Source organism: Gadus macrocephalus, chromosome 12 (genome assembly GCF_031168955.1).
Source record: "Gadus macrocephalus chromosome 12, ASM3116895v1".
NCBI classification, from domain to species: Eukaryota; Metazoa; Chordata; class Actinopteri; order Gadiformes; family Gadidae; genus Gadus; species Gadus macrocephalus.
Genome location: NC_082393.1, coordinates 4,477,565 through 4,496,318, shown reverse-complemented (window position 1 = coordinate 4,496,318; position 18,754 = coordinate 4,477,565). Strand labels below are relative to the sequence as shown.

At 49.6% G+C, this 18,754-nt stretch overlaps 1 protein-coding gene across 6 annotated transcripts in view; it reads left to right on the top strand.

Annotated features, from left to right (window-relative positions):
- The window catches only part of opa1 (OPA1 mitochondrial dynamin like GTPase), a 50,351-nt gene that overhangs the window by 20,487 nt on the left and 11,110 nt on the right, over nucleotides 1–18,754 (top strand). For all 6 annotated transcript variants that reach the window (XM_060067889.1, XM_060067888.1, XM_060067887.1 and 3 more), the window contains 3 exons: nucleotides 251–367; nucleotides 519–612; nucleotides 1,615–1,725. In XM_060067889.1, the coding sequence (XP_059923872.1) occupies nucleotides 251–367; nucleotides 519–612; nucleotides 1,615–1,725 (322 nt within the window). The remainder of the gene's footprint in view (nucleotides 1–250; nucleotides 368–518; nucleotides 613–1,614; nucleotides 1,726–18,754) is intronic.

Below are 18,754 nucleotides of genomic sequence, written 5' to 3'. Positions count from 1 at the left end.
AAGACCTCAAATGACCTCCTTGTATCATACGACACATTACCAAATGTTTATCATTTTGTCGTTTTGGACACTTTGTTATTATTATAGGCATTTTTAAATTAAATTTGGAATGCTTTGGAATCGTGGTCAATTTTGCCTTCCTTTAGACTGCAGGCATCAGGTTTAAAAACCTCCTGACCAATAGATTATCCCGCACCGCTTCGATATAGCGTGGACACCAAGCGACCAATCGTCTTCCTGCGTTCCTCAGATCAAGGACACGTGGCACCAGATGTACCGCCGGCACTTCCTGCAGAAGGCGCTGATCCACTGTAACCTGTGCAAGAAGGGCTTCTACTACTACCAGAGGCACTTTGTGGACGCCGAGGTGGGGGACGGGGGTGCATCAGGGGGGCCGCTCATAACGCTAAACAACTCTGAATGAACCGAGGACCGCTAACCTTTTGTGTTCCTTTGTTTCTCCTTCACGCACACGCACGCACACGCACACGCACACGCACACACGCCTCCGCCTACAGTTGGAGTGCAACGACGTGGTGTTGTTCTGGCGGATCCAGAGGATGCTGATGATCACGGCCAACACGCTGAGACAGCAGCTCACCAACAATGAGGGTAAGCTGACGAAATTGTACAGAAAAATTAGAAATTGTAAAACCCATTAAAACCCATGGTAAAACACAAACCAATTCAAAGCGTGTTATTTTTCTTCCTTACTTATCGTTATGAAAGTGTCTTCAGTAGAAAGTGCAGAACGAGTCCGGCAGAGAGACATGCAACCCAACATACATGGGGATCCTAACTACACCTATAATTTTTTTTTTTTTTTAACATTGTACCTAAACTTTTCAAATTGTGTAAAAACCAAAGAGACGGCAATGTTTAATTCAGTGATCACTGACCCAGAGGGTAATTTCTTCACCACTACCATCAGGAGCGCCGCGTACAATACTTTGGTCCACAGGGAACGTTTTTAATAGAATCCCCAGGGCACAGGGAACCCTGCGCGTGTTCCCTGCCACTGCTCTCAACCCACAGTCACTCCCCCTCCGCCCCTGACACACTCCATCCATTAGAGCGCTTGCAGCCAATCAAGGGGCCAATTACAGTCAGGTTTCTGACTGGTGTCCTCCCCAAGCAAACCCTCCCCCACACAGAAGCCTAATTATTTCCACCGTCGCTGCTCAACGCTTTGCCTATTAGCGGATTGAGCGCCCCGCGTGCGTGTGTGCGCGGTGCTAGGAGGTAATAAACCTGAACACCTTGTAGTCCCAGACGCGTGTGGAAACCCTGTTTATGGTCCTCTGTTATTTTTCCTCCCTTAAAAGGTAGAAAAACACTTGGAGGCATTTTTTGTTTTGTTTATTTTCACCAGGGGTCCTGTTAATTGAATAGCTGAAAATGAGTATCTACTGGTTTTGCGTCTATGGAGATATACGGACTATAGTTTGTGTGTGGGAACACAAAAAAAAAGGGATTAATTATTCATAGCCAACAGGAAAACAATATTGTGGGTGGGGATTAGCATTGCCTCGTTCTGCATTGTTTTGTTCTCATTTTTTTTTTTGTTGTGTGTTGTCATTCTTTAACCCTGTCCCTCCCCTCCTTTTTATCCAGTACGACGTCTGGAGAAAAACGTAAAGGAAGTCTTGGAGGACTTTGGAGAGGACTCCGAGAAGAAGAAGCACCTCATCATCGGGCGACGTGTCCAACTGGCCGAGGACCTCAGTGAGTCACTCACTCACTCATCACTCACTCGCTCACTCACTCACTCTCATACACAAACAGACTCAGAATCACGCACACTCTCCTTTAATCAGTGCTCCAACCTATAGGAACCTCTGGTGCTACCAGCAGGTGGCAGTAGTCTCTAAATAATGCATGTTCAGTGAATCCACAGGTCTTCTTCTTGTCTCTCTGGCTGTCCCAGTAGATTGGGCTCTGTTGAAAATCCATCAGACACATCTCAAGGCCAAACACGTGATCTAAAACGCGCCAAGCCTTATTTGAAACTCCCATTTGTACATGCGTGTTGTGCTGTATTTCAGATGTTCTATATTGGTCTGTTATCTATACATCCAAAAGCTTACGTACGTTATCTGTATATTTACCTAGATTGATCCATTTAGATGCAAAATGAGTCGAATCTTTAACTGCCACAGTAACAGGGAGGTGTTTGCACGCGGTTGTATAATAAAGATGTTCTGAGGCTTTAACTGCCACAGAAGTGTGTGTTTGAACACTATAGCCGTGCATCCGCCCACTGCCCGTCAGGGCCAGCCGCCTGCCGGCTCCTTGTTAACACAACTCTGCTGATTAAACACGCCACAATTTGCACTGTGCCCACACGCCTGCAAGACGAGCCCTGACTCGCTCGGACGCTATTTCTGTCCGTCTCTCTATCCGTCTCTCAATCCCCCCCCCCCCCCTCTCCTCTCTCGGTCTCTCCCTCCCCCTCTGCTCCACCACCTCTCTCTGCGTCTATCTGTCTTTTTGCCTCTTCTGACCATCTATTTTTATTTTCCTAGCGTTTTTTTATTAATAGATTGTTTATTTTCTCACCCTTAATGTATGTTTTACTGATTAACCTTTTTCTCTCTCTCTTTCTATCGTTTCTCTATTTCATTCTCTCGGTCTATCGCTGCTTCTCTCTGACTCGCCACACTAAAACAATAAGCAGAGAAAAAAAGTGTTATCCCCTTTTGGTCACGTCTCAATTAGTGTGTAAAGGCATAATTGCCTCATTAAGGTTTCGTTTTTTTCTCTATTCCTATTTAATTTTCATTCATGCCAAACTGAACTGGAGCCATTTTAATTATGGTGGGGAAAAATAAAATTAGGGCTCCTGGTAGACTGAAGTTCGACTAAGCAAACAGAAATCTGCGTGTTATCTCTTGATTTTCATAATCGGCCACAGTGCATTCTACTCTACCTGCTAGTGTAGGTGCTGTTTGGAGGACGTCAGTCGGTTTCACATCCACTCCATTAGATGATATGCCTGCATACTTTGCCTTACTTTACACTTTACATACTTTTTTGTCGTCCTTTTTAATAAAATGCTGTCAGATCGACTTCTTCAGTAGTTCAGTAAGTCACAACTAACTGTCTTCCTTTAATTGGGCCATTTCAAAGTTCTGACCTCCTGTCCTATAAATCGCATAGTCTATCAAAGCGTATTATTATTAAAGCAGGATCTACAGAGCCTTCAATATAATTTCTTTATAATAATTAATGTTATTCATAACACTATAGCCTATCACTCAAAAATAAAACAGATTGGTCTGCATCTGTCCCTCCCACCCCTGAAATTAAAAGTATCAGCGCTTGTCCGACCGATTAGAATTTGGTCAAACAAGTGCATATCAACAGACGAACCGACCAGGACTGCCCAGCCCTAAATGAAAGCACCAGTTTTATTACAGTCAAGTGCTGCCTCTCAGCACAGCACCAGTGCTTTCCACTGTCTCACAAAACACAAACGCGTTGACCGCCGGACCCGTCCTGGCCTGCTAGACCGTATCTCTCCTGTTTTTCAGGGTTTAAATGGTCTGTCTTGTCGTATTTCTTCTCCCAGGCGCTGGTTGTTTTCCATGCATTAACAGGCCCATATGGGTGGATTACAGGGTCTCGCTGGAGTCAAGCTCATGTGCTTTAAAGGGCTGATGCTAAGCAGGTATGTAGGGTGTAGTCACTCAAGCAGACGCTGTCAGACCGCATAGCTGGAGTCCATGATGGCTGGTCTTTGTCGGACAGGTACTCTGGGAAGGGTTGGGAAGGGTTGGGTGTGTGTGTGTGTGTGTGTGTGTGTGTGTGTGTGTGTGTGTGTGTGTGTGTCGGCTGAATGAGTCACTTGCAGACTCTGATTCTTGTTTCTGTTTGGACCCCCGCTGGTAACCAGACCCTGGGAGAGAGGCTTCTACTTTCAGCTGTGACACACACACACACACACACACACACACACACACACACACACACACACACACACACACACACACACACACACACACAGCATTGACCCCATCTCCACCCACTCCCCTGAACGTTGACTATTAGCCAGATCTGTCCTGTGCCAGCATAGGCAAGCCCAGACCCATCTAGACCACCGATACTTGCAGGCACTCGCCTAACTACAACAACAACAAAACAAACTTTCCCTGAGTTTTTATAAACGCTGTCACCGACCCATGCATGGCTGACCACATGCAGTCAGGGGCCCACTTTCCAACCCTCAACCGCTCCAGTGGAGCCATTGGAGCATGTTTGGTTTCGGTGCCGTTCCCATGGATGGGACTTTATATGAAGTTCGTCTGTATCTCAGCGCTGAATGACTTCAGCCACCAACGATCTACCCGTGGGCGTCTCGGTTGTGCCGGCGTTTTGAACAAGGCATTACTTCCAATACCTTGGTTACGCCGTTTAAAAAAAAAACAAAAAAAACAAGGACATCAAACATTGACATATGATAGGAGTGGAAGTGGACGCCCTTGTGTTTACATGCCCATTTAATGGTGTGCTATTAGCTGCCAGAAAAGGCCTTTCCCTGGCGCGTCACGCTAATTATTAGCCATCCGTTGGCGGTTGGGCTTAATAACAGGGCTGCAGCCGCGTGTTTGAAGCGTCCTCAGCAGTCCTCCTATTAAGCTAAGTGGTGACAGTGGTGTGCCGCTGGTGCAGCACGAGCTAGGCGTGCCGCCGGACCTGGACTTAACCTCCCAGTCCCCTGTCACACACACGCACACACACACACACACACACACCGTTTAATGTGTGCAAACCCACACCTCTTATGTACATATGTTCATACACACACAGACATAAAACTCACTGACCTTCCCAGATGCACAGGAAACCATGCATGTCTGTGCACACAGACACTCCTTAAGTACCCTTTCCTTAACCTAACCAGGTAACTCTCTTGAGAGAGAGACCTTACCTTACCTTGAGGTTGCATATATTGATATAACCATATCAATGTGCTGTGTGCTTGCATTGTGTGTTCTGCATGATGCCTGGGTGGTAAGACACACCTACCCTTGCATCGCTTGTGCCGTCTGTTCCAAGACGGATGACATTTGGCACTATGTTTCCTGTTTGCAGAACCTCTGGTCTATAGACTCAAAGATCTTATTGATAACCCCAAGCCTTAGTATCGGTAAAAGTGGACACGGACACACACACACGGACACACACGGACACACACACACGGACACACACACACGGACACACACACACGGACACACACACGGACACACACACGGACACACACACGGACACACACACGGACACACACACACACACACACACACACACACACACACACACACACACACACACACACACACACACACACACACACACACACACACACACACACACACACACACACACACACACACACACACAGGTGTGTGTGTTACATCACCATCATCAGCAGTGTGACTTAACATTTACACGATTGCCACCCACATACTGAACTTGCCACCCTTTCCCTCGGTCTTCCCTCTCTATCTATGTTTATTCTCGATTCTTTCCTTCCTGCGGCCCTGATAAGGACCTCTCTGCAAAGGGTCTGCCGGTGAATGGCTGCCTCCTGTCTTGTTTGTTTTCAGGGCAACGCTGGAAATCAGTTGAGCTAACCAAACACAACCTGGCATCCTTCAGTGCTTCGGCCTTGTGCAGACACACGCTCATGCATGCATGCAAGCACACACACACCAAATTATTAACGAATGCGATTGCTTCCTGCTAGTTTACCTGTAAATGCCGAAACGTTACTCTTATCAGATTATGCCGTTAATAATCACTGGCTGTCTCTAACCATTTACCAACGCGGGGCTTAAACTGCAGCTGAATAAATCAGCCATTCACGATTTAGTTAATTAATATTGGCTTGTCTATCAGCTGTACCATCCAAGAATCGCTCAAAATCACACCCTTTTCTTCCTACTGTCTTACTATGCTGATAATTCCTAATACTTGCTTGCATAGGCGCCCATTTGGAGCTGCAGCCGCCTCCACAATGCTGGCCTTAATGTTTCGTAGTAAAGTAGTGGCCAGTATCGCAGCTGGGGGTCACCCTGCTCACACGCTCCTCTTTCGTGGCAGCCATGTTGTCCTGCATATTTACATGAGCGATTGGCGCGATGTTGGACACAGCCCATGTCTTGGAAGAAGAGCTGGGTGTCGGAACGCACCTCTAGCCATCCACGCTAGGTCAGACGAATCTAAAGGGCGCTGGTCTTGATGTCCCCCTCATGCATGGAGCCCGGTTTTCAGTTACAGTGGACACCGAACACATGCCTGTCCCTCTCTCTCTCTCTCTCTCTGTCTCTCTGTCTCTCTGTCTCTCTGTCTCTGTCTCTCTCTCTGTTTCTCTCTCTCTCCCCTCAAGTCCTCTCTGTCTCTCTCCTCAAGTCCTCTCTGTCTCTCTCCTCAAGTCCTCTCTGTCTCTACACAGTGTCAGGAATGCCCAGGCCTGTCTAGCCTCGCACGCCCTATATGGAAAGACTATCCCCAGCCCTCCTCCCCCTCCAAATAGGCGTGACATTCCCACTTCCCACCGTGGAAGACTCATCTCCGTGGGAGATGTGGGATGTGGGAATGCCTTTGGTATCTACTAAGCGATCTGTTGAGCAGAGACGCTTTTGTGCGTGTGCACACAGGCACATACACGCATGCACAAGCAGGCACGCACTTGTGCGGACACACACGCACACACACACACACACACACACACACACGCACGCACGCGCGCGCGCGCGCGCGCGCGCGCGCGCACAATCGCAATGTCTTGAGTGTAAAGATAGGGCAGAGATGCATTGGGGTGATTTTATTACACTTGTAAGGCCATCTGTTAATCATTCCAGCAGACATTAGCTTAACACAGGAGAGCATGTGTAAAAAGCCCACTGTTTATCCTAAACGCTATAAACTGTCAAGTGGTGTGGGAGAGGGGGGCTGGCGGTGAGCAGACGTCAGAGCAGCCTAGAATTATCACCGGCGTGCCGTTAATTAGTTTTTTGTGTGGACTTGTTAAAGTGACGTCCCCCGTTAAAGCCTAAAGCCCGGGCAGACTTGACTTGTCGGGTTTGAGTGTTTTAATTACAAACGCGTACCGCGACGTCGACAACAGCAATTAGAGCACGGCAGGACTCCCGCTCCCGGGGCGGGGGGGAACCTCTAGACCTCCAGACCCCCATCCCCTCCCATCCCAAGACAAGTCTCGTAACGCCTTTTTTAAAGTGTCGTTGGCCTTGTGCTAATCAACAGTATTTCGTTTTTTTTAATCGCTCGTCTTGAGACGAGACGGATTCTTGTAATCAGTTTTCTCTTTTTTTCTCGTATCAGCGTTTAAAATGTCTTGAATCTGAGAGTAAGGGGGTCTTTCCTCTCATCAATGAATCCGTATGCCGCTTCGTTTCGCTTCTGTCCGGCAGCGGGAGAGGGGAGGACGTGGGTTGTTAGACATCCCACACAGAGCACTGTCTGTGTGTGTGTGCATGTGTGGGCGCTGGGTGTCGATCTCTGTAAATGAGCGGCGCAGGCGGACTCACGGCCTGACGGAGCGATCTGCCTCAGAGCACCCAACCAAACGCATTCCTAAAGGCAAAGTACGACGGCATACTGGCGTAGGGGAAGTTCCTGAAGAGCACCCAAAGTTTAGCTCATGAAAAGATGGGCTATTTGCCAGCATAGGATTTCAAATGGCCTACTTTTATGTATGAATGTTTACGCTGTAATTGCTGAACTCTAGACGGGGACATGGAGGTTCACACATAATAGGGTAACAATGTTCACATGGTTGTTTACGTCTTATGTTTCTGTCGTTTCCCCATTGTTTGTTTTAATAAGCTCGGGTCATGCAGTCGTTTTTTTTGCCGTCTTGCTCATTGACTATGTATTGAAATTTAACTTGCAACAAATAACAAATGCCCGCACGTACACGCACGCACGTACGCACGAACGCACGCGCGCGCGCACACACAAGGGCTTTGACTTTTGCCCAAAAATCATATTCGAAGTTTGTTTGTTTATTAATATTTGAATAATATTTTGACCATTAAATGCCTTCAGTAAGACCTGGATTGGGCTTTGCAAGGTTTGTTTACTGTGTTGCTATGGTTACCGGTCTTGCACGTTCCAACGGTTTATTAGGTTTCTAATAAATCGCTGTCTAATCAATACTTCATTCACTGCCTCTTCCGTGGTCATTACAATATTATGAATTGACTGCGTCGTCAATGACCGACGTCTCTCCCTCTTGGCCGGCCCATAACAGGTTCCAATATTAAGGGCTGCCTAATATTCGTTCGATTTAGATTTATTTTAATTATATCTAATTATATTCGAATGACGACGTTCGGAGTCAAAGCCCTAACACACACACACACACACACACACACACACACACACACACACACACACACACACACACACACACACACACACACACACACACACACACACACACACACACACACACACACACACACACACAACCACCCAGGAGAGGTGCTAGCGTGTCTGGGGCAGGCAGCCCGTGCCTCCGGCCCACAGCAAGGTGTGACCCTGAAGGTCATCCTGCTCCACAGGCTACCTGCTCCAGACAGCCCCCCCCCCGGCCCACCCTGCCTAACAACTCATGAACATTGCATGGCGTGGTTGATGGATGTGTAGCATTGGTGACGCAGATTAATGGGCTATTGTTTCCTTCATTGAAAGCACATTGTTGAAAAATGTCCAGCCCGTACGACAATGTGCTTTGATGCTATGGGGAGTAAAATCAAATGAACTCGAGTCAAAATATGAGCATATACTAAATGTTGAGCATTTTTATTGGCAATAGTTAATAAAGGCGGTCTCTTTATTGACTATTGGCAATAACATTGCTCAATATTAAGTAATCAAAATGCAATATATTTTGAGTCTCTCTCTCTCTCTCTCTCTCTCTCTCTCTCTCTCTCTCTCTCTCTCTCTCTCTCTCTCTCTCTCTCTCTCTCTCTCTCTCTCTCTCTCTGGGGAGGGAGGGTGCTCCTGTCTCTCACCTGACAACCAGTTCTTGGTGGGGTGGGGGTTAGGGGAATAAACAGAGGGCTGTTAATCAAACTATGCTGCTGCTCTCGGGGGCAGGCCGGTGTCAAGAGCCCTCTGTCCTGTGACAGACGTGCACACGCCTGACTGGGCCTCGCGTTTCACATGCGTGTGTTTGCTTGTTCTGCTGTTTATTTGGTGTGTGTGTTTTGTGCAGAAGCCACGGGAGTATACAAACAACGTTAATCACACAATAAAGCTTTAGTGTGTGTTACAGCAGCTGTGTATCCTCTTAACAAGCACTGTCCCCTGTCAAGAAGGCCAAAGCAGAACCTGCTGCAGGAGAATGCATTGCTACATCCTGGATGTACTCCCTTTTCCCTTTAAACTGTATCAGAAACAATGAGATCATTGAATGATGTCTAATCTGTCCGTCCGTCCCCCCAAAAAGGGTTTCCAAAACCCTTTTGTGCGCTGGTCTTTGTTTCCCCCCCCCCCCCCCCCCCCCCCATAACTGTCGGAGAAGGCATAATGTGCGGGAGGATGTTTGCTCTGGGAATCGCACATTATCTTGCTTTCTGTGGGTGCCGGTGGGAAGAATATCTGAACTGCAGGTAACATCCAAATGCTCTTAAGGTTCCTGTGTGAACCAAAGCCTTTGCTCTACCCCCCCCCCCCCCCCCCCCCACACCACATCCCCTCAGCTCCCCTACCACTCCCCACCTCCGTTCCGCTTGCCCGCGTCTCTTCCTCACCCGGTGAAAGAGCGTCAGCCCGCTCTCAAGTTGGCAAATTGCTGTGCAAACGGGGCTGGGGGGGGGGGGGGGGGGGGGTGTAAAGGGGACTGTAAAGGCTCTTTAGCCATCAAATCCCCGGCTCTTCACATGTCAGATGAATTGGCCCCATGTGAAAGAGAGGCTGTGGTTCCTGCCTGTCATCCGCCTCCCACCTCTTCCTCCTTGTTCCTCCTCGTCCCCCCCCCCCCCCCCTCCTCGTCCTCCTCCTCCTCCTCCTTCTTCTCCCTCTTCCTGGCCCGGTTTCTCTGCATGTCAGATTGATGGAGAGCGCGTGTCTGTACAGTACAACAGGCCGGAACGGGTGCACTCGTCCACTTGTGTGTGTGTGTGTGTGTGTGTGTGTGTGTGTGTGTGTGTGTGTGTGTGTGTGTGTGTGTGTGTGTGTGTGTGTGTGTGTGTGTGTGTGTGTGTGTGTGTGCAAAGTGCACACAGTCACGTTATTACCTCAGCTCCGTTCTGCAGTGCAACCCCCCACCCACGCCCACGCCCCCACCCCCACCTCTTTTTCCGGTGAGATTAAATCCTTAGTCATGGTTGAGCGGTTGTGTGTGGGTGAGTACGCGTGTGTGTGTGCAGATGTGAGGTTAGAATACAATAGTGCTCTGGTTGTCTGGGCCTGTTTGGTGGAATGCCCTCTCGGCCCCACTCTCCTCTCGGTGCCCTTTCATCTTCTCTCCCCGTCCTCCACCTTCTCCTCCCGTCGTGCTCCTCTCCCCCTCCTCCCAGCAGCTTCCGTCGGAGTGATTAGTGAGAGGAGCTGCTCCTCTGCTGTATGGGGGGACGTAGTGTTGTAGTGCGTTGGCGCTCGTGTGTGTGTGTGGGTATCCAAGAGTGCGTGTTCAAGATTCATGGTGTGTGTGTACTTCGAGCTGGGTGCATGTGAACCATCTCTCCTCTCCTGTGTGCCCACTCTCCCCCCATACTGTGTGTGTGTGTGTGTGTGTGTGTGTGTGTGTGTGTGTGTGTGTGTGTGTGTGTGTGTGTGTGTGTGTGTGTGTGTGTGTGTGTGTGTGTGTGTAGGCCGGTGTGTGTACTACAGGTTGGTGCATGTGACCCCTCTCTCCTCTCCTGTGGTTCTGCTCCCCGACCGTAGTGTGTGTGCACTGGGTGTGTGTGCTTGCAGGTGGCTCCGTGTGAACGGGCGCTCCCTCCTCTGGGTCCCCGCTCTCCCACAGCGCGGGGCCTGAGTGTGAGCGTGACGGATGGGAACAGGGCGGCGTCGTGGAGCTTGTGGACTTGGCGGCGGTTTGCGCGCCACCGTTTGTTTAGTTTAACGATGGCACAGCAGACCTGGAGGGCCCTGGCTGGAAGTCAAACGCTACCTGCCCGCTCCCGAGCGCTGGGGTGTAGTAGGCAAACACCACCACCACCACCACCACCACCACCCGTACCACGTCTTTGATCCCCCGCCCGGCCCCTCATCCTGGGGAACGTTTCCCAGATCCGCCCTACGGCAAAACAGCATCTTTTATTTTCTTCTCCTTCTCTCCTTTTTTTTTTTTCTGGCGAGCTGATCCCTTTGTACACGTCTTCCTCCCCTTGTTTGCGTCGCCTCTCTCGTGCCTGCACGTGCACGTGTGTGCGCAGTCTGCCCGACTTGCACTCGAGTCACTGTTGGTTTGCCTCCGTTGCTTGGTTCTTTTATCATCTTTCCCCTTCGTCTATTCGCTTCTGCCTCTCCTTTCGCTTACCTCTGGCCTTGGTCTACTGCATCTCTCAGCGAGTTCTGGGGTGGGACGCTTCTTTTGCTCTTGCTGAGCCAGATTCTCCCTTTTATTCTTTGTTTGTTTATTTGCAGTAGTGTAATCTGCATCCATTTATTTCCCGGTAACTTTTGAGTATTGTCAAAAAGGAGGAGTTCTGTCTGGAGTTCAACCTTGAATAACCATACTTGGTAATGTAACTTCCAGCAGTAAAATGTTGATTTTGGTATTTTTGGTATTTTGGTGTATGGTACTCAGGCACAGAGAGAAGGACAGACAGACAGAGAAAAAAAAAAAAAATTATAATAATACATTATTGAATTAAAAAAAATAGGTAAATTAGTATGAAGAGGCCCACCGTTGTTTGTTCTTAATTGTATAACCTATCACTCAATTTCGGCAAATTAGATGTTTTTACCTAATACATATATAAATATATAAAGGCATCGAAGCGGCCCTGATGGTACTGTATGTTTGTTTCTTTTTTTGTGAATTTCGATTTTCACAAGCATATTATGCAATGGTCAATGATACTGACTTAAAGCCCTGAGTGATGAGGGTCTTCCATGTGTCAGTGTTATGGCTCTTTCCAGCCCCCACGCTGCCTCTCTTGCTGAGCTGCTTGAGAGCAAAGCCTTCCTCCTTAACATTCAGAGGATGAGCCTCTCTATCGCTTCTCCCCTTCAAGCCTTCCCTCTGCTCAGGCTGTTTCCACACCACAGCCCGCCAGTCTGCAGGCTGGCAGCTTCCCTGGCTACCTGTCCAGTTCATGACCCATGCTGGCCCAGCCACCCTTCCATCCTCGTCCTCCATCCCCCCACCCATCCTTCATCTCCCGCCCTCTCTCTCTCTCTCTCTTTTCTCCTTATTTCAAAGCTGTCCATGCTTGTTTTAACACACCTCTGCTCCCTCACGCGCGCGCACACACACACACACATACACACGCACACGCACACAGAGACACCTGAACCATTGACCTTAACAGCCTACTTACGCCAGCTTGTCTATCTCTGCCTCTGTTCACTTTTATTGACACACACACACGCACCTTGGTTGTCTAGAAACGTATCTTATATTACACTCAGATATTTGCTTGAATACATATATTTCTCAGATTGCACTTCTGCTCTCTTTGACCCTTTCAAACGCGTTTGTTAACTTAAGAGTACCCTGCACACGGAGGTTAAGATGTTTTTCCCCTTTTCACACACACACACACACACACACACACACACACACACACACACACACACACACACTACACACACACACACACACACACACACACACACACACACACACACACACACACACACACACACACACACACACACACCACACACCCCACCTTCCATCCTCCATCCTCTGGCCAGCATGTGTCTGACAGGCCCTTGGCAAACACGCAGGGTGATTCCCGGGGAAGAGTGTAAATCTGGGCTCTCACTGTCTTCAAGGGGAGGGCGGGGGGTGGACCCTGTGCTCGGAACGTGTAGACGGAGCAGCCAGACGGCACGAGAGACGGACCGAGACTAACGTGGTCTGTATCTCGGGGGTCATGAGCATGACGCTATAACAGCCCCGGGGTGGAAAGAAGGCGGGACTGGTTCCGCGCACGCCTAATGGGTAAAGCATGGCTGTAGAGGAGGCAAGGGTTAAGGGTTTGGACTCGTGGATGCTGTTTTACATACATTTTACGTTCACCAGGCTAATCGTTTATGGTCCGGGTGCATCTAAGTTCAGTGTGTGTGTGTTTTTCAGATCAGGCGTTCTCCCCTCGATTGATTATTATATTTTTATTTTGAAATAAATGTAGTAGAAGATGATGGCGGAGGTGTGTTGGGTTAGTTGACGCTGTCTGACATGTATCGGGTGCATGATCAGAGTATAAACGGTGGTGAAACTGTACAATTTGAACTCCTTTCAGTGCCTTGGGTAGGAGAATGGTCCCAGGGCATAGGGCGGGGAGAGTTGTTGTTGAACATGCTCTGTCATTGATCAAATGTGGAGCATCTGCCTTCACTTGAAGGAAAGCTGGAGTCTTTAGATAGCAGGGGTTCAGCTCACTTGATTCCCCAGCCAGGACGCACCGGCGAATGTTTGAACTCTTCTCTCCCCGATCATTTGAACTTCACCGTGGCCTCCGATATGACTATATCTCTTTTATTATCATTAAGTTTTAAGTATTATGAATAATTAAGTATTTCTGTTATGAATAATATGTCTTGTACACATATTAGCGCTTTCCTAAGCACTCAGAAATGTAGTTTGCATGCATCAATAATCAGCATGTGGAGGATGTTTATTTTTTGTTGTCAACCAAGAAGGAAACAAAATGTTTTGCATAAACATTCGACAAAGTTTGGACATTTGACAGTAAGCAGGGGTCAGTAAGCAGTTAAGCTAACTGCTTGCTGACGTCCAACCTCACTGCTCACAGTGTAGCAGAAAATGGCAAGTGAAGCCAGTACAGTTCCACTCTGGGAACTGTATTTAGGGGGTGTACGAGGGGAGTGTTGACAAGAAGATAAAACCGCAGAACGCAGACCTGTCCTTCACCCTCTAGGGAGAGGGAGATGAAGAGGAGAGCGATGGGGAGAGAGAGGGCGAAGAGACGGTTAGTGTGGGAAACTAGGAAGTGGTATGAAGTGTGTGATGGAAGGAGAGCCTCACCTTCTCTCCATCTGTTTCCCAGCACAGCAGGATCCCAAGAGACCTGTCCCATCGCATATCCTCTAGCGCACACTCTCGCTCTCTCCCTCTCTCTCTGTCTGTCGGTCTCGGTCTCTCGCTCTCTCTCTCTCTCTCTCTCTCTGTCTCTCGCTTTCTCTCTGTCTCTCGCTTTCTCTCTGTCTCTCTCTCTCGCTCTCTATCTTTCTGTTTGTCTCTCTCTCTGTCTGTCGGTCTCCGTCTCTCTCGGTGTCTGTCGGCCTCCGTCTCTCTCGCTCTCTCTCGCTCTCTCTCTGTCTGTCTGTCCTTCTCTCTGTGCCTGTTTGTCTCTCTCCCCTGTCTCTATCTGTGTGATAAGGGGCTGGCAGGGATGAGCTAATGGGAAAACCTTGCATTCTGTGACAGTTATGGTGAAAAACTATCCATTGCAGAATTTGTATCAACTGACTCATTTCGTGCCATGCCCTTGCCCTCGAAATGTTCGTCATTAACAATGATACTTCAGCATCAGGAAACAAAAACACTTTATTGTTTATGGGCACTGTTACGAAAATCGTCTCTTGCTTCAAAAACAGCCTTTGACATTGTTCTTTTTATCTGATGCATAATGTTCTCAGTACCGTATCTTGCAGTAAATTCGGTCAATAAGGGCAGGAGATTTGTGTTCTGCTTGAACATTCTGTTCAAATGTAAGCCAATGTATTTGATACTAGGATTGCGCTAATGAGAGAACATTTCTAACATTAAATCCAACCAGGGGGGGAGGTAACTGATCCCTGAATGATGGATTTTCTTTTAAGGACCGTGGCAAGTATTTCCTTGGAGCGTGAGGTAACTGACAGAAAAACTTAAAGGAGGAATATGATCCCATCTTTTGGGATTGGATTGGATTGGGCCAAATTGAACCACTTCTCACCATTACCCGTTTGCATGCTTTCTTCTTGGGGAATGAAAACACGATTCATTATTATTATTATTTGATTTGAAAGTTAAGCCCGCTCATTGACAGAATGTCAACGCTACCCAAACTTTTGAGCCACACGGAATTGCGTTTATTGCATGAATTGCTAAAGGGTTGAGGCAGTCCATGTTAATTTAATGTGTGTGTGTGTGTGTGTGTGTGTGTGTCGTGTCTGTGTGTGTGTGTGTGTGTGTGTGTGTGTGTGTGTGTGTGTGTGTGTGTGTGTGGCTTGACAATGATTTGTGTACTCCTGTGCTTGTAAGCCTATTCGTCGTTCCACGTCGGTTGGCCCCTCCCCCCTCTGTGTCGCGTCAAAACGGTGCGGACGTCCGTGGACAGCAGATGCATCCCCTCCCTCGCACAATATCCCCCTGCCTATCTGGCATGGCTTCACGCTCCCAATGGCTCCCAGTCGGTCCCAGTGGCACCTAGGCTAGTCCCAAACACCTGTGAGCTGAGCCAGTAAAGGGCTGGGGGGGGGGGGGGGGAGTTCCTCCTGGATTATGAACAGGATCTGAGCTCAGAGCTCTCATGTCAGCCCCATAACCGTCCCGTCCCGTCCCCCCAGGCCCATGTGGCCCTGGTGATGGATCACCACTTAGACCCAGCGTCGGCTTCCACTGGAGTGCAAGAGGTGAGGCCGAGAATCCTCAAACGGCCAACTAAAGGTGATTTACATCCCCGTGAGTCGCCGATGACGGTTGTCTTTAATTTACGTTGGGTTACAAGTGTAGCCTCGCTGTCTCCAACCTGTAGGGTTGTGTCGTCCTTTTTTTTTTTCCCATAGATTTATTCATTGTATTTGTTTAACCAGATAAAGATGGCTGCGTTAGGTAACAGGCTGTGCGTGCTTTTTACTTTTTTTTACCCCTAAAAGATTGCTTTCTTATGAAGACGTTCCCTTCGTTTCCATCCAAACCAATGTTGGTGATGCTACACCCTGAGTCACTTAAATACTAACGTTGTCACTTAATACACAATAATAGTCGAATAGATCAGGCCTCGATTTTTGCCCTTTTGAATCTGCAGACATTTGCAGTCAGTCAACAGACCGCTGTGTTAACCCCAACCCGCTCTGCCTTGCTCGACACATCTGCACGCAGCGTGCTCTCACCATAACCTCCCCTTAACCCTCTGGGTGTCGACGCCATTCAGGCCCTGCGCTCCCTCCCCACGCCGGGACGCTCCCCTCTCCCTCCTCCATCTGCTATGGACATAAGCGGCCCTGGGATTCCCAGTTGTTCCCCGGGCTGATTCATGGCTCCGTCACTTCCCGGGGCCACCGGGCTGTCGACATCACGCTCGGCGAGGCCCGCATCGGCCCCCGCCACGGCCGCCCCCCCCCCCTGTCACGTTTACAGCGTGACAATGCAGATCCAGTGACAAATCAACCGGCGGGAAGGAGGAAAAGGAGGAGGAGGAGTCCTCTGTTTGTTACATTAAGAGATAACTTTTGAAAAGGATGGGGTAGAGGGGGGGGCGGGATGCTTCAACATTTGTCGTCCCCGCGTTCGCCGTGGCCTCGGTCGAGGCGGAAAAAATAAAAAAAGGTAAGTCTCCGTACGATGACAGGTCGGGAGCGAGAGCTCTACCCCCGCGGTGACCAGGCGGTGAACCCATCGCGTCTGGAGCGGGCTTTCAGCGCCGAGTGCGCAGCCAATACCGGCTCCCGTGTCTTCTCCGCTGCCACCTTTTCATTACCGCCCCCCCCCCCCCCCCTCACTCTACGCATGCCTCTCATAATCAGGAGAGCAGCCATTACTGCCCCTAAGCTCTCTCTCTCTCTCTCTCCGGGAGATCCCCGCTTGTCCAGCAGAGGCACCTGGCAGCCCCGGTCGTCTGAACAGCGGGTCAATCAAGGGCCGTTTGGGCCCGCTCTCCCTTCTGGGCGCGCTCCTTGTCAGGGGGGGCTGAGGCCAGAAGCAGCCAGGCTTAGGGACTCTGCAGAGTGGGCGTGAGTGAGATATCATTTCATGTGAAGATCAGGGCGAGAGAACGCTCTGAAAAGAGGAGGTGGGAGGGAAGGAAGGAGGGAGGGAGGGAGGGAGGGGGGGGTGAGAGAGAGAGAGAGAGAGAGAGAGAGAGAGAGAGAGAGAGAGAGAGAGAGAGAGAGAGAGGAGAGAGAGAGAGAGAGAGAGAGAGAGAGAGAGAGAGAGAGAGAGAGAGAGAGAAGAGAGAGGAGGAGAGAGGAGAGAGAGAGAGAGAGAGAGAGAGAGACTCTGAATGGGTGAGAGTCCCCTCGGCACCCCCCACTCCTCGCTACCTCCTCCACCCCCCCCCTTCACCTTCCAGAATGGGCCTCTCTGGGACAGAGGCCAGAGGATTATGGGAATATTCATGACGAGATAAAGGGGCTTGGCGGCTGAATGGCCGTGTTTGGGGGCTCATCTCTTAGGTAAACAGGCTGCTAAATGGAAGGGGGTTTTAGGATCCTTGCTCCCGCGGCTCCAGCCCTGCTAAGGCACAGGCCAATGGTGACTGTCTACTTTTTTCTTTCACTTTCTTTTTGTTGCCTTTTCCGCAGGGCTCTGAAAGGCTTGTTGTGGCCCTCCGTCCCTCCCTCACCAACGTCTTTGGGAAACAAACAGATGGTGCAGGAGAGGGACATAATATATCGCTTCTCACAGCACTCTCTACCCCCCGGAATATTGGCTCTCCACAAGTACCCGTGTCTCCCCTGCTGCCGTGAAAGCTGTGGCGGCCTCATTTTAATGTCGTTAGGAATGCCTTTTATAAAGGGGCGAGAGAGCCACCATCCTCATACATTCAGATGTATCGCTTAGAGAGACGTATCACCCGCGATCGGGCCACCCTCTTGGATCTGCTGATTATGATCTAAAAGTGTTCTACAGCGGTCAAGTGATGTGGTGTAATCGGTGAATAAAAGTCCATTGTCGTAGAGGGCGACCGAGTGCATCCGCTACGAGAATGAACATGATTTAATAATCGTGGAGCATGAGGGTTAGTTACACTGCCATGGTTAAGGCCCTCGATTCCCACGGCTGTCCCCATACTCTGACTTTACTAACTGTACCCCCCCCCCCCCCATCTCAACCAACAAATCAATAGGACTGTTCACCACTGGACGGGGTTGAACAGTGTTGACAGCTTCCCTGCACTTCCCCACCTGTTGTGAGGGATTCCCGGCCATTCCCAGGGATTTTCAGTGTCCCCCCCCCGCCTCTCCAACAACCTCTGCCCTGCATGTGACCCGGGATGAACCCTGCCAGTGTTGCCAGATTTCCCGCCCAATCTGGCAACGCTGAACCCTGCTTTGGGCCCTTATCTGAACGCCTTATCCCCTGATGGCTGGGCCCCGCCCGATGCATCCGGCCACCCTCCGTCCCCGTAGCCTCATCGTGACCAGTCCACTATTTGCACTTCCTTCACATGTTCTCAGACCGACCTCTGTTTGAGCTGGGGGTTTCCCGTTGTGTCTATAGCGATGACAACCTTCATCATCTCCCTCATCCTCTTCATCCTCCTTCCGTGCTTAACTCGGGCAGATCGGCGAGGAGGGTCACCCATCTCCGACCCACGTAGGTGAAGCACCGGAGGCTTCCGTTGAGCGGAGCCCTGTACGGGTGTAGGTTAGGGGG